A 15,950-nucleotide genomic window follows, 5' to 3' on the forward strand; every position below is an offset into this window, starting at 1 on the left:
ATCTTATAAAGATGAAAGTTAAGTATATGTGAGTTTCATGAAAAAATGATAATTTTGGCAAAACTGGAAATGAATATTTGAGAATAAGGAATTTTTTTTTTTTTTTTTGCTTTTTAGGGCCGCACTTGTGGCATGTGGAGGTTCCCAGGCTAGGAGTCTAATCAGAGCTATAGCTGCCGGCCTGCACCACAGCCACAGCAATGCCAGATCCGAGCCACATCTGTGAGCCACACCACAGCTCACAGCAATGCCAGATCCTTAACCCACTGAGTGAGGCCAGGGATTGAACCCACAACCTCATGGTTTCTAGTCGGATTCGTTAAGCACTGAGCCCCAACGGGAACTCAAGAATAAGGAGGATTTTTAAATATTCATAATTATAAAGTAAACTATGCAACCACTAAATGTTACATTTCTGAATAACTAGAAAAATGCTCACAGCTTAATGGAATTAGGATATAGAATTATATAAAGTATAATTTCAACTAAGTTTAAAATAGATAACTTACAGAAGAAAATACTAGAAGGAAATACATCATAATGTTAATAGAGACCATATCTGGGTGACGGAATTATTAATATTTGTAATATTTGTCCATTTTTTTCTAAAGGCATTATTACCTTTAGAAATTGGGGAAAAGTTATTAAAGTACTTTATTGGGTATTGATTGGGGATAAAGCTGATTATTCCTAAATATTTGCATATTAATTGCCTGTTAAATATTACAGCATTTTCATACCTGTTTTCTTTTAAGTACTTAGCATTTTGTTAATTCAAACAGGTTTACTCGAAACCAACAAAGGATTTTGGAGCAAAATAAGAGCCAGAGGGAAGATGCCAATGTAAGTGGATAGAAATTTTATAAAATAAACAATTTAAAATTTTACAAATTGTACAGTAAGGAGCAAGGCTTACCTAAAACAAGTCTTGAAAAAGTGGAGACGTGCCTTAATGATTGGGGTGGTTTTGGTAGTGTAGAACATTTGCTTTAATAACTTGATGTTATTGAATCATTATTTTTTTGTCTTTTTGTCTTTTCTAGGGCCGCTCCTGTGGCACATGGGGGTTCTCAGGCTAGGGATCTAATCGGAGCTGTAGCTGCTGGTGTACACCAGAGCCATGGCAACTCAGGATCCAAACCACATCTGCAACCTACACCACAGCTCACGGCAACGCCTGATCCTTAACCCACTGAGCAAGGCCAGGGATCGAACCTGCAACTTCATCGTTCCTGTGGTTAAATCCAAAGTGGATTTGTTAACCACTGAGCCATGACAAGAACTCCCAACTTGATGTTATTGAATTATTGATAAGTCATAAGAAGTCTTATTAGGCAGGGACCCATGTCAGTGGTGAGATAGGATTAGTACTCACGTTGCCTATTGAGTGGAGACTTCCCCTTTAAGATACCTCCAAATAGGACCTTCCTTTCTCCAAAGGAAAGTCTCTGGGGAGAAAGGCATGATAAACTGCCTGACATAGTTTTTTCTAAATTATGGTGGTTTTTTTTTGTTGTTTTTTTTTTTTTTTTTTTTTTTTTTTGTCTTTTTAGGGCCACACTGGCAGCATATGAAGGTTCCCAGGCTAGGGATCGAATCAGAGCTGTAGCCACCAACCTACACCACAGCCACAGCAACGTGGGCTCCAAGCTGCATCTGCAGCCTACACCACAGCTCATGGAAACCCCAGATCCTTAACCCACTGAGCAAAGCCAGGGATCAAACCTGCGTCCTCATGGATACCAGTCAGATTCGTTTCTGCTGAGCCATGATGGGAACTCCTCTAAATTGTGTTCTTGTTTGCTTTGTTTTCAGACCAGTGAACCTTCTGCCCCATCCTCGGATCTTCTCGACCTAAGCCCCAGCCCTCTGATGCATAGGGCCACTCTGGGAGAATTCAACACCCTGAACGCTCAGCTTTCAGACTTAAGTAAATAAGCACATGGGCCTTTTCAGATGAGCAGAAGAGCTTGATGTGAAACAGCTCTGCTTGTTTTCTTGATTAAATGCAACCCGAGAAGGACGGAAGTCAGTTTGAATATCAGAGAACTGTATCAGGAGATGTAATTACTTCTTGGCAAACAGTGGGGTCATACCCAGAACAGGAATAGGATGTGTCTGGGGGAGGAGGTCCTTGAAACTCATCACACTGCCTTAGAATCTCATGGAATTCACCTGGCCTGCTTATAGAGCTTGTTCAACTCCATGGCCAATGTTTAAACCTACTCTGAACCCACACACTATTATCTTTGGGTTTCTCTGCCATACTACAGCATCAGGTAAGGGAATATTTGGTGCAGATAGAGATAATCAGGAATTAGGAGGCCTCTGGTGGTGAAATGTAGAGGGCAAAACAGAGGCTTTTGAGTCAGAGAAGTCCAAGTTGAAATGCCAGTTCTGCCTCCTTTTAGCCACCTGACCTGTGAGACTTTCCTGCTTTAGAAAGTGAGAGCAATGGTTGCTTTAATGCATTTCTGTGAAGGCAAATGAATCAGGTTGCATTGTAGGCTTAGGGTGATGTACCTTATCTATCTTACTTATCTCCAACTCTCCTTCCCAGAGAGTTTTGGGAAATTATAAAGTAAGGATGATGAAAAACGCTGAAATCCAGAATTTTCTGCCAAGTTAAAATCAGTTTGTTTTCATGTTAGCAGCTTTTTCCAGAATCATAATACTTGGTTTCACTCAATTTGTGGTTTTCCTAAAACTTCCCCCATTTCTAAAATGTTGACTGCTTGCTTAGACCAGTGGGATATTTGGAGTCTGTTACATTGAAGAGCTTCCTTGAGGTTTTATCAGGCATTTTGTGGGCAGAAGGTGGAGGAATAATTATTCGCTTTGGGATGTCTCATGATTATGGGAAGTTAAGAGTTGGAGGAGGTAAGGGTGAAGCTCTGTATATAACCAGAGCTTTTTACTTTTTGTGTTTGACAGAACAAGACATAAAATCCCTTCCATTCTGAGTCAGCCGGGGTTTTAGAAAACCCAATACAATAATATCTGCTGCCTTTACAACATCTTTTCTTTGTGGCAGGGCATTTCTCTCTTTCCAGATGCCATAAATATTGTTTTTGAATTTCTCTTTGTAGAAATCCCATGATTTTATGGTGACAGAGCTATCTCAGTTTCTTTAATTTGGTGGTGTTTTTTTTAACTGTGGAAAATCCAACAGAACTGACTAACAGAATGTTTTAAAGCCAAACAACAAGTACGTTTTGTGTTCTAGATTTCAGCTCTCCAAGCCCTGTTGTAACAAACAACTTGAAACCAAGTCTTCATCCACAGGTAGATTTGCTAGCCTCGGAAAATACAGAAACACCCTTGTAAGTATGTCGGTAGTACTCCAGAACTAATGCCATCTCATTCTGATTCCTCATATTTAAGAAAACATAACTTAATTGAAAAGACAATCTCATATAATTTTGGGAATTGCATATAACTGATCTAGAATTTCAGTACTGCTTCCTATTAGCTGTGTGACCTTGGATGAGAAACTTAACTAGTATGAGGCTTCATTTTTCTTCCAAGAATCTAGCATTCTTACAAAGATTCTGTGAAATGCTGTATGTACTTCCTAGTATGGCATTTGGTACATCATACTAACCTTCAGTAAATTTAGTGGTAACAGGAGGTAGGGAAAATTCAGTGACAAAGTGAGGGGAACGGAAATGGACACATAGATTACAGAGCACTTCCTATGTGGCAGGCACTTGCTATTTTTTTTTATTTTATTTCATTTAATCTTTGCAAAAGTTCTTGGATTGGTGCTGTTATCATTATTCCTATTTTACAAGAAAAGAAAGCAGAACTTGCTCAACATCATGTGGCAATTTAGTAGCACAAAAAGAAATACAAATTACCTAAAAACATACTTTTGCTCAATAATGCTCAGCCTTACAATTACAGAAATATAAATTAAACTGCTAGAAGATTTTATGCAGTTCTTATGGGGGCAAGTGGCAGTATCTGTTAAAATTATAAATGCATTTACCTTTGAACTTGCAATCTCATTCCTAGGAATTTATACTTGTGCAAACCAAGGTCTTTACAAGATCATTCTTGACAACATTTCTGCAAGAGCTAATAATTAGAAACAACTCAAACATCCTTTAGTTTGGGAGATGGTGTAATAACCATCTACACAATGTATTATTACAGTGCTGAGGAAGAAAGTAAGCCCTCTTTGTGAGGGACAGTCATCAATGTATTTATTATCAAGTGTAAACAGGTGCAAAGTAGTGCGTGTATACTATCTTGCATTTGTATGAGAAAATGAGAAATAATAAATTCTAATATTTGTATCTCTTTGCTTAGAGAAACAGAAGGATGCAAAAGAAACTGGAAAAAAGCATGGTTACCTAAGGTCAGGAAGAGGCAGGATAGAGTAGTAAATAGCAAAGAAATGAATAGAAGTTGGATTTGTCTTCCATCAAAGCCTATTTTTTTTTCCTTTTAAATATATGTTTTTTAGGTAATAGGCAGTACATGTCCATGATTTAGATATCAAAGCAATATAAACAGATGTCAAGGACAATACCTGATCTTACTTCCATCCTCATCTTGCCTGTTGCCCTCCCTTATGTAATTCCTGCTCCCACCCGGGGAGCCTTTTCATTAGTTTCTTATTTATCTTTCCAAAGCATCTTTAGGTAAGTGTGAAAATGAATGATTTTTCTCTTTTATTAAATAAAGGGCAGCATACTCTACTCTACACACTGTTCTGAACCTTTTTTTTTTTTTTTTTTTGTATTTTCTAGGGCCGCACCCACAGCATATGGAGGCTCCCAGGCTAGGGGTCTAATCAGAGCTGCAGCCACCAGCCTACACCACAGCATAGCAACGTGGGATCCGAGCAGCATCTGCAACCTACACCACAGCTCACGGCAACACCAGATCCTTAACCCACTGAGCGAGGCCAGGAATCAAACCCACAACCTCATGGTTCCCAGTCAGGTTTGTTAACCAACTGAGCCATGACAGAAACTCCTTTGCTTTTATCTTTCACTCAACAGCATATCTTGGCTGTGGAGGTCAATGGATTTACATAATTTTTTAGTTTATTAAAAAGGGAGTGGGACAGTAGGAGGAGAAAAGAGGAAAATCTAAGTGGGAAGAAGCAGAGCAAAAAATAAAAATAGTGTAAGAGAAAAAGGATAGATTTCTGTGGCATAATAGCATCTCAGTGGCTGTCTAGTCTTGATTCCTGTGGTGCAAGTAAAAGTTGAAATGGTGTAGGTACAACTTCAGTGAAGTTGCTTAGTAAACCATGTCTAAAGCCGCTGATTCCATTTTCCTTCATCCTGTAAACCTGGTTAGAAAAGATTGAACATAGAGATGAAATCCCATTACCAAAAAAATATCTGTCTAGAATTCACACAGTGGGCATTCCTGTCATGGTACAGTGGAAACACATCTGGCTAGGAACCATGAGGTTGCAGGTTCGATCCCTGGCCTTGCTCAGTGGGTTAAGGATCTGGCGTTGCTGTGAGCTGTGGTGTAGGTTGCAGACAGGGCTCAGATCCCACATTGCTGTGGTATAGGCCAGCAACTGTAACACCGATCAGATCCCTAGCCTGGGAACCTCCATGTACTGCAGGTGCGGCCCTGAAAAAAAAGCAAAATAATAATAATAATAAACAACTAAAATGAAATTCATACAGTGAATTTTAGACAGATCCTAGCTAATAGCTGATTATTTTAATCTGTCGTCTTGTGGATCTCATACTTTAAGGTGTATAAAAATCACTTGGGTGACTATTAAAAAGTAAAATTGCTGGCCCCCAGAAACGCTGATTCAGTAGAAGGAATCTTTAGTTTTAAAAAGCATCTCTGGGAGTTCCTTGGTGGCCTGGTCATTAAGGATTCAGCATTGCCATTGCTGCGGCTCAGGTTCAGACCCTGGCCTGGAAACTTGCGTATTGCAGGTGCAGCCAAAAAAAATTTTTTTTTAAGCATCTCTGGTGAATCGTAAGATAGTGATTTGAAACCCTATTATGATTTTCTACCCAAGATCCAGTTATCAAAATAATTATAATAGCTTTTAGAATTGATAAAATATAATGTGTGGCATCTATATTTTTTTCTAGAATGTGTCTTTCGTATCTGTTTTTTCTAATTTTCAAAAAAAGCTTATACATGAGTAAAGCTATTTTTAGTCCGGCTTTTTACAGTATCAGAAATTGAAGTACCAAAATTACCTAAGGCATGAGGGGCTAAATCATATGCCACAGATCCCATATGAGATGCAGAATCAGCCGTCAAAATGCCTTATGGTCTTGAGATTTTCTCACCCCCTCTGTTTGCAGTTTATCATCACAGAACAAATGAGTGATGGAATTATTCATAACAAAGGATCCTTGAAAAGCAATGATGATGATGGGATAAAGTGACAGGTCATATTTATAGCCCACTTGTTATCAGGTAACAGGCTAAAGAAGAATAGGAAATGCTTACTAATTACTAGTGTTCCCAGTAGGTCTATGAGATAGGTACTCCTATCATTCTCATTGTTTGAGTGAAGAAACTAAGGCTGAGGAATATTAACTTGCCGAAGGTTGCCCAGCTAGTGCAGAAAGAGGATTCATATTCAGGTGGATCTGATTTCAGTACCTGTCTTGTCTTCACTTTAATTTTATTTAAACATTTTCCCTATGGTAAAATTGACTCTTTTTGTTGGTTTTATACAGGTTTGTGTATTTTTATAGGTAGGTAGGTAGGTAGATAGATAGATAGATTCATGTAACCACAGTCAGAATTTAAAGTAGTTCATTACACTCCCGAAACTCTCTTATGCTCTTCCCTTATAGTCACACCCTCCTACCCCCAGCAACCACCAATTTGTTCTCTATCATTATAGTTTGTCTTTTTGACAATAGCATATGAATAGAATCATGCAGTGTGTGATATTTCTAGAAAATATTGGGTAAGATGGTTTGTTCCATGAATTTTGAAGCTCTGTCATTAAGTGCAGTTGCATTCAGGATTGTTCTCTTCTTGATGAATTGACCCTTTTATTGTTATGAAATACCCCTCTTTGTTCCTTGTAATTTTCTTTGCCGTGATGTTTACTTTGATATTAATAGGGCCACTCTAGCTTTCTTTTGATTAATGTTTGCATGGTATATCTTTTTCTACCTTTTTACTTTTCACTGTTTGAAGTGAGTTTGTTGTAGATAATGTAAGTTGGATTATGCATTGTTACTGTATTCTCACAATTTCTGTCTTTAGTATGTTTAGACCATTTACATTTAATAGGGTTGGGTGTAGGTGTACCATTGTGTAATTTGCTATTTGTTCCTTTTGGTTTTTGTTCGTTTTTTTTGTTTGTTTCCTCTTTCCTTCATACTTTATTTGAATGTTTTAAATCTTCCATTTCAACATGATTTTGTATGTTTGTGTAGTTTATATATGGGGAGGGCAGGACTGGTTGCTCTAGGAATTAAAATTTTTTCGCCTACTTAAAATGTATTTTACCACTTGACATGAATGTAGAAACCTTCTCTCTCCCCTTTATATTATAGTTATTGTATATATTACATAATGTACATTAAAAACCACAACCAATGTATAATTATTATACAGTAATTTTCTACATTACAATTATTTTTCCATAGTATAGTTTTTGCTTGTATGCCTCAAATGTATCTTACAGACTCAGAATAGTCTGTTTACCCATTTCTGTTATTCTTATTTTCTTCTAGTACAATTACTCTCCTTTGAAGAACTTCCTTTAGCCATTATTTTAGAGAAGTTCTTTTGACAGCGAAAGTCCGTTACTTTTATTTCATGTGAGTTTGTTTTTTTCCTTTTTGTTCCTGAGTGATGTTCACACTGGATTTAGGATTCTGGGTTGATTTTTCTTTCAGTAGTTTTTGAACGTTGCGCCAGTCTCTTCTGGCCTAAATGGCTTGTAATGAGAACGCCACTGTTCATTTAAAGTCTTATTCCCCTATTGACTCTGTGTTATTTTTTCTGTCTGCTTTTAAGAACTTTATTTCTAATTTTGAGAAGTATGATCTTGATATGTCTCGGCATGGCTGTCTTTTGGGTTTGCTGAGTTTGTTTCCTGTGGCTACTATAAAAAAAATTACCATGAACTTAGTGGTTTAAAACCACAGGAACGTATCTTAGAGTTCTGGAGGCTATAAACCTGAAAGCTAGCAAGGCCAGTCTCCCTCCAGGGCTCTGAAGGGAGAAGCCATTCTTTGCCTCTTCCAGATTCTGGTAAGTGTTGGCACTCCTTTGCTTCTTCGGCTTTTGCCCACATCACTCCTCTTCTGCCTCCACCTTCACATTGCCTGCCCCTCTGTGTGTTTCAGATCTCCCCCTGCTTGTCTGTTTTGAGGTTACTTGTCATTGGATTTAGTGCCCACTCAAGTAATACAGGATGATCTCATTTCAAGGTCCTTAATTATATCTGCAAAGACCCTTTTTCCAAATAAGGTGACACTCACAGGTTCCAGGAATGAAGACAATGACTTAATTCTTTGGGAACTACCACTCAAATTACTACATTGAACTTCTTAAATCTGTGGGTTTCTCTTTCACCAGATTTGTGAAGTTTTTAGCCTTTATTTCTTCAATTTATTCTTTTTTTCTTTTTTCTTTTTTAATTACTCAATTTATTACATTTATAGTTGTACAATGATCATCACAATCCAATTTTATAGGATTTCCAACCCACACCCCAGCGCATCCCCCTACCCCCCAAACTGTCTCCTTTGGAGACCATAAGTTTTTCAAAGTCTGTGAGTCAGTATCTGTCCTGCAAAGAAGTTCATTCTGTCCTTTTTTCAGATTCCACATGTCAGTGAAAGCATTTGATGTTGGTGTCTCATTGTCTGACTGACTTCACTTAGCATGATAATTTCTAGGCCCATCCATGTTCCTGCAAATGCCGGTATTTCTTTCCTTTTAATGGTTGAGTTCCATTGTGTATATGTACCATAGCTTCTTGATCCACTCCTCTGTCGATGGACATTTAGGTTGTTTCCATGTCTTGGCTATTGCAAATAGTGCTGCACTACACACTTTCGACTGTTCTTCTGGGACTCTTGATGACACACTTTAGACTTATTGTCATTTTCTCATAGATCCATAGGGTTCTGTTTATTGCTTTTCTCATTCTGGTTCCTGTCTCATCCCTCTTTTGCTGTTTAGCTCATTCTGTATTTTTTCTTAATTTCAGTTATTGCATTTTTCAATTCTAAAATTACTTTTATAATCTTGTGTTTCTTTGCTGAGACTTTGTTTTTCTATTTTTTTTTCAAGAGTGTTCACAGCTGCTTGTTGAAGGATTTGTGTAATGCTCTTTTCAAATTATGAGAAAATATCAACATCTGTGTCCTCTAGATACCAACCTCTGTTAACTGTCTTTTCTTTTGCAATTTGAAATTTTCCCAGTTCTTCATATGCATGGTAAATTTGGATTATGTCTTGGACATTGTCAATGTTATGAGACCTTCTGAAATCCTGTTGAGAATGTAGATAAAATTTGTAGGCAAACAACCCCGTGAGGTTTATGGCACAGTTTCAGCCTGCCTTCTGTGTGCCTTGGTTCTGATGTCAGTTTAATTCTCAAAGCCTTTGCAGTGCTGTACGTGCCTTCTGTCCCACATGTGTGCCACCCCGTAGTCAGTATAAGCTCTGGACAGCAGACTGTGTGTTCAGGTCTCAACCTCTTTGGCATCCAGTTGGGATCAGCCCTGGATGCACCCATCAGGGTGTGAGCCCAGGATTTCAAAAACAAACTTTTTGCGTTTTTGTCCTTACTGTAGGGTAATCATGTTGTGTTATCACACTATCCTAGGTTTGCCCAGAGGACCAGCCATAATTTCGCCTCAAGTCATGCATATGAGAATGTAAGTAATGAAGGCCTTCGCTGGCAGTGCACTAAGAAGCAGATTGTCATGGTTGAAAAGGAACACCTGGTCCTTAATTCTCATGTTCTGCTCAGAGTTTCTTTATATTCATAGTGTGTTGATGCAGCCCTTGGAAGGACCTTTCTTATTATCTTTTTATTCTTGTAAGTGGAATCTCACTTCTTTTTTCTTTTTTGTATTTTAGGTATGCAGTTGTGGCCTATGGAAGTTCCCAGGCCAGGGGTCGAATCAGAGCTGTAGCTGCTGGCCTATGCCACAGCCACAACAATGCCAGATTTGAGCCGCATCTGTGACCTACGCCACAGCTTGCAGCATGCCAGATCCTTAACCCACTGAGCAGGGCCAGGGATCAAACCCTCATCCTTATGGCTGCTGCTCAGGTTTGTTTCTGCTGAGCCACAATGGGAACTCCTGGAGTCTCACTTCTATTACAAAGATAGTTAAGGATCAGAATCCTTAGAGCTGTTTATATTCGCTCTCTCAAATTTCTTTCCTCCCATCCTCTGATAGACTTCAGACACGTTTTCCTTCCTACCTCTTTACAGAGCTCTGTCAAGGTCACCAGAGACCTCCAAATTTCTAAATCTGTCCTGCAGTTCTCAGTCCTTGTCTTATCTCACCAACAGCAAGAGACAGAGACAGTTAGTCGTGGCCTCCTTTCTGCAACACAGGGCTTTCAGGCACCATTCATTTGGGGTTCTTCTCCTGCCTCACTTCTCCATCTCCTTTACCCATCCCTCCTCCTTTGCTGGCCTCTCGGTGTTAGAGGCGCCAGGGTTTAAGATTTCTCTAGCTACATTCATCCCTTCGTGGTCTTTTGGTCTCATATCTTGAAATACTACTCAGATTCCTACTGACAAGTTGCTGTCTCCAGCCCATACCCCTCCCCTAGACTCAGAGCTTCCATCTCCACGCTCCACTTCACACCTCCTCCTGTGTTCCTCCCAGCCCCAGCTCCCCATGTGCTCCTCCTCCTGTTTTCTCTGCTTAGTAAAGGACCACAATTTCAGTTGCTGAGCTCAGAAACTTGGGAAAGTCACGCTTGCCCTCTACTTACCTTTTACCTGCAACATGTATCTATTATCCAGCCACTTCTCACCCCCTCCATTTCACATCCGGGTCCAAGCCATCAGATGGCTCGTGCAGTGGCCTCCCTGAGGGTTCCTCTGCCACAGCTCTCACTTCCCTCTCCATCCCCTCCCCATCACACAATCTTGTCTCAAAAAAGAAACCAGAGCAATCTTTTTTTTTTTTTTTTTTTAAGGGCCACACCCACGGCATATGGAGGTTCCCAGGCTAGGGGTCTAATCAGAGCTACGGTTGCCGGCCTTTGCCACAGCCACAGTAACAACAGATCTAAGCCATGTCTGCGACCTACACCACAGCTCACAGCAACACTGGATCCTTAATCCACTGAGTAAGGCAGGGATTGAACCCACAACCTCATGGTTCCTAGTCGGGTTCATTTGCTCTGTGCCATAAGGCGAACTCCAGAAACCAAAGCAATCTTTTAAAAGTAAAGTTCATATTATATTACTCATCTGCTCTGAACCCACCTACGATTTTCTTCCTCACTCCACTTTATTCAGTAAAAACCTGAAATGCTGATCTGACCCCTCCCATTACCTCTCCAGCCTCACCTGTTGCCTCTCTCCCTTGGCTTACACTGTTCCAACTGCCCTGGCCTCCTTGCTTCAGAGTGTATGACCTAGTGTCCCCTCAGATAATCACAGGGTCCACATCAGACTCAGAGCTTTGCTCAGTGTCCCCAGGGATGAGGCATTCTCTGACCACAACTGTCAGGACTGTTGGAGCAATATCCCACCCCAGCCTCTTCTCCTGTGGCCCAGCTTATTCCTGAGAGCACTTGCCATCTGCCACCTGTTTACATTTGTTGGTTATCTGCTCCTTGAGGGCTGGGGTTTGGCCTCTTTTATATACTGCTTTATTTATAGAGCCTGGTACATAGTAGGTCCCCAGGATATATCTTTGAAATGAATAAGGAAAATTACAAGGAGATATTTCTTACTAAAACTTTACTCTTTATCTGTAAGTTTTGATATCTTCACCTTATGCTTTTTTGTAGCTAATGTTTTTTGTCCTCCTTGAGGCTGAGGTTTTTATATTCAGTGTGGAACAAGAGACTCTAGACTGAGCCTTACATTCCTATTTTTTTAAGTTTATATTTTATATGGGAAATGAGGTGCAAGGGGCATGAAGCCAGACAGAAAAGTAGTAAATGTTGTAAGGGGTTGTTACCTAAAAGCTAAAATAATAGTTAATAATTACTAATTCTTAGCGAGTTGAGAGTATATAGTTCTTGGAATCATACCACTTGGAAGTCTAGGAATCTAATAAAGAAAAGCTTAATATAGAATGTTTATTTAAACATTCACTCTGCTTTCTTTAGTTTCCAGAATATTCAGATTCATTATTACCACAGCCAGTTAGTCTACAGAGCATTCCAGCAACATCATCAAACCAGAGACTGCCGACCTTGCCCAGCAATCATCCATGTACGTGACACTTTATTGTTTACATTGAATAAGGAAACTTATGAGGATATATGGATCTGCTAGGGATTTATTGGTAATTGGAAACATACAGAGAGGAAAAATTAGAGATGCATTTGCATTTTTAAGCTCCATGAGATAAATTCAGGGCAGATATGACTGACAATAGGGGATTGTAAAAATGCTTGTTTTACACTGAATATTATATTTTGAGTGAGTGCTGAGGTAAATGAACCTTTAGTGGAAGTTTGGAAATCTTTTTGTTAGATAACAGGTTTTTTGTACTTGGAAGTAGCATTAGAACAGCAGTGTGGGAGTTCCTGTTGTGGCTCAGGAGTAATGAACCTGACTAGTATCCATGAGGACGCTGGTTCGATCCCTGGCCTTGCTCAGTGGGTTAAGGATCGGGGATTGCTGTGAGTTGTGGTGTAGGTCGAGGACGTGACTCGGATCCTGTATCACTATGGCTGTGGTGTATGCTGGCAGCTACAGCTCTGATTCAACCCCTAGCCTGGGAATTTTCATATGCTGTGGGTATAGCCCTAAAAAGACAACAACAACAGCAACCAAAAGCAGTCTGCTTATGTCTGGTTGTCAGTGTTTGTTGGGATCTTTCGTTTGAAGTCTAGCTCATAAAGAGAATGTTGATTTTGTGTATCTCTTCAAAAAGCACAGTGTGTGTTTTCTGGTCATTTTGTTGCCTATAGCAATGACAAAGAATGATCTTCAGCCACCCAATTACTACGAAGTAATGGAGTTTGATCCCTTAGCGCCTGCTGTCGCTACAGAGTAAGTCATTTACAAAATGATTTTTTTTTTTTTTTTTTTTGGTCTTGGTTCCCTGGTAGCAAAGCTAACAGGGCTTGGTTATACATTCTTTTTAAGGTTTTGGCAGAAATCAATGACCTTATTTAAAAATGACTTGAGTTTTTGTGGAGGCTCTTACTGGTCTTGTCATTCTCCGCCTTGGGACTAAAAAATAAAAATGCTGGGGCTGCACATGAAGAAATAACCCGAACTCTCATGTGCATTAGTGCATTCCTCATAGGTACCTGGGCAGAAAGTCAGGTTCTTTACAGCTTGAGAAGAGAGCTACTCATGGACTGGTAATATAAGTACCACATTGAGGAGATATTTTAGTTGTTCTTTGACTAGTGCTCTCATATAAGAGCTTGTTTTTAATTCTCACTACCTATGACAACAATATGTTTAAAATGGATTATTACTGTAAAAATAACTTTAACTTGAAATCCTTAAACAGCATTATTTTATGATTTCATACTGGTCAACTGTATGTAAATATTTATGATAGTTCCCATCATGGCTCAGTGGTTAATGAACCTGACTGATATCCATGAGGACAAGAGTTCAATCCCTGGCCTTACTCAGTGGGTTAAAGATCCGGTACTGCTACGAGCTGTGGTGTAGGTCACAGGCTCAGCTCAGATCCAGCGTTGCTATAGCTGTAGGCCAGCAGCTACAGCTCTGATTGGACCCCTAGCCTGGGAACCTCCATATGCCATGAGTGCAGCCCTAAAAAGACAAAAAATATATATATTTATGGATGGTAGGCTCAATAGAGCTGTAATGTACTTTGATTGACTGAAGTTTATCCCCCCAAATTGTATACAATGATTAAAGCAAATTTATGGAAATCATTGTTTAGAAACCAGCAGCCTGCAGGCTATAACTTGCCTGCAGCTGTGTTTGACCTATCTGAATTTTAAATATGCATTTGCAAATTAATTCCCAAGAGTTAAAAAGTGAGATATAGTAAAAAAAAATATCTGGACCTCTGGATTCTTTGGGACATGACAGAAATGCCAGGCCTGCATTTTTACATGCTAACAATAGCCTGGGGCTTTGTAGTAGCTGCCTCTTTAAGACAGGTAGATTCTGAGGTCCACCATGCCCCACCCGACCCCCTGCATCCCTTCATCTGATCTGCCAGGTACATGAGGCATTTGCTACACCCTCAATGTAGTGATCCATTTTGGAATGATTTATGAGTAAGTCTTAATAGGCTTAGGAGTTCATTAAATATTTTTTCCTAACAGGATTGTGAAATTTCCCTAGGTCATTCTGCTTGATAAAGTGTCACTGAATATACTAGTGGTTTAAGAAATTAGAAATTGGGGAGTTCCCGCCATGGCTCAGCGTCTAACGAATCTGACTAGGAACCATGAGGTTGTGGGTTCGATTCCTGGCCCCGCTCAGTGGGTTAAGGATCTGGCGTTGCCGTGATCTGTGGTGTAGGTCACAGACATGGCTCAGATCTGGCATTGCTGTGGCTGTGGCGTAGGCTGGTGGCTACAGCTCCAATTCAACGCCTATCCTGGGAATGTCCATATGCCTTGGGTGTGGCACTAAATAGACAAAAAAAAGGAAAAAAAAAAAGAAATTAGAGATTGGTTAAACTAGGTATGCTATCTGTAAACTATGCTCTTATCAGTTCTGCATCCAATAGGAACATAGACTATAAGGAGATATTAGGAGATTCTTGTAATATGGAGGTGCAACAGATATTAAAAAAACAAAGAAGAAAGAATTTCTACTCCAGCAGAACACAGAGTGCAGTACTTATACATACACATGATTCATTCATTCGGTAAATGCATTGAACATTGACTGTGTGCAAGAGACAATGATCAATGCCTAATTTATGTTGAACATCTAGTTTGGAGGCAGAACTTAAATCACCAGGCAGACATGGATTTTACAACTTGTGTTAATGGTATGGAAGATGCTGACAGTATATTACAGAAAGAACTGATTTAAATGAGGGTTAGAGAAAGCCTGGGGAAGTGACATTAAGGCTAAGACCTGCAATTTTTAGTATGGTGGCAAGTTTGGGAATCAGTGTCGCAGGCCCTGGTAACAGTTTACACAAAGACCCTATGGGGAGAGACTTTGGCACATTCAAGGAAATGGAAAAGCCAGGGACAAAGAGAGCAACAGGGAACCTGTTACCAGATGTGGAAACTGCCATTTGGGAATAAAAAGAAGAGCATGCATAACTATGATGAACATCGCTGAAGAAAGATGAGGTCTGAACACTAGATAAATCACTGGTGATTTCAGTAGAAGCATTCTGGTATATTGATAGGGACAGAGCCAAATTTCAGTGCATTAAAAAATAAGAGATGAAGGGGACATATGAGACATTTCTTAACTTCCTGCTCAGTTTTGTTGTGAATCTAAAATTGCTCTAAAAAATAAAGTCTGTTTTTTAAAAAAAAAAAAGTCAAATTCTTAAAGTCCCACAGACTTTTTAAGGGACAAACTGTTAATATCAATAAAAAAACTTTTGAGGAGTTCCCATCGTGGCGCAGTGGTTAACAAATCTGACTGGGAGCCATGAGGTTGCGGGTTGGATCCCTGCCCTTGCTCAGTGGGTTAGGGATCCGGCGTTGCCTTAGCTGTGGTGTAGGCTGCAGACGCGGCTTGGATCCCGAGTTGCTGTGGCCCTGGCATAGGCCAGCGGCTACAGCTCCAGTTGGACCCCTAGCCTGGGAAACCTCCATATGCCGTGGGAGCGGCCCTTGAAAAGGCAAAA

General features: G+C 39.8%; 1 protein-coding gene across 14 annotated transcripts in view; it reads left to right on the forward strand.

Annotated features, from left to right (window-relative positions):
- Positions 1-15,950, forward strand: part of TOM1L1 (target of myb1 like 1 membrane trafficking protein) — a 64,056-nt gene that overhangs the window by 43,997 nt on the left and 4,109 nt on the right. For 8 of the 14 annotated variants that reach the window (XM_084983110.1, XM_084983108.1, XM_084983111.1 and 5 more), the window contains 6 exons: positions 783-843; positions 1,816-1,930; positions 3,227-3,323; positions 9,809-9,860; positions 12,292-12,397; positions 13,102-13,183. In XM_084983110.1, the coding sequence (XP_084839236.1) occupies positions 783-843; positions 1,816-1,930; positions 3,227-3,323; positions 9,809-9,860; positions 12,292-12,397; positions 13,102-13,183 (513 nt within the window). Of the gene's footprint in view, positions 1-782; positions 844-1,815; positions 2,280-3,226; positions 3,324-9,808; positions 9,861-12,291; positions 12,398-13,101; positions 13,184-15,706; positions 15,913-15,950 lie in introns of those variants that run through there. The other 6 variants (XR_014820425.1, XR_014820426.1, XR_014820424.1 and 3 more) reach the window with 2 other exon arrangements.

This window comes from Sus scrofa, chromosome 12 (assembly GCF_054392235.1).
Source record: "Sus scrofa isolate SSC_HxYL_T2T_F1_AM1 chromosome 12, Sscrofa_HxYL_maternal_Yorkshire_Landrace_v2.0, whole genome shotgun sequence".
NCBI classification, from domain to species: domain Eukaryota; kingdom Metazoa; phylum Chordata; class Mammalia; order Artiodactyla; family Suidae; genus Sus; species Sus scrofa.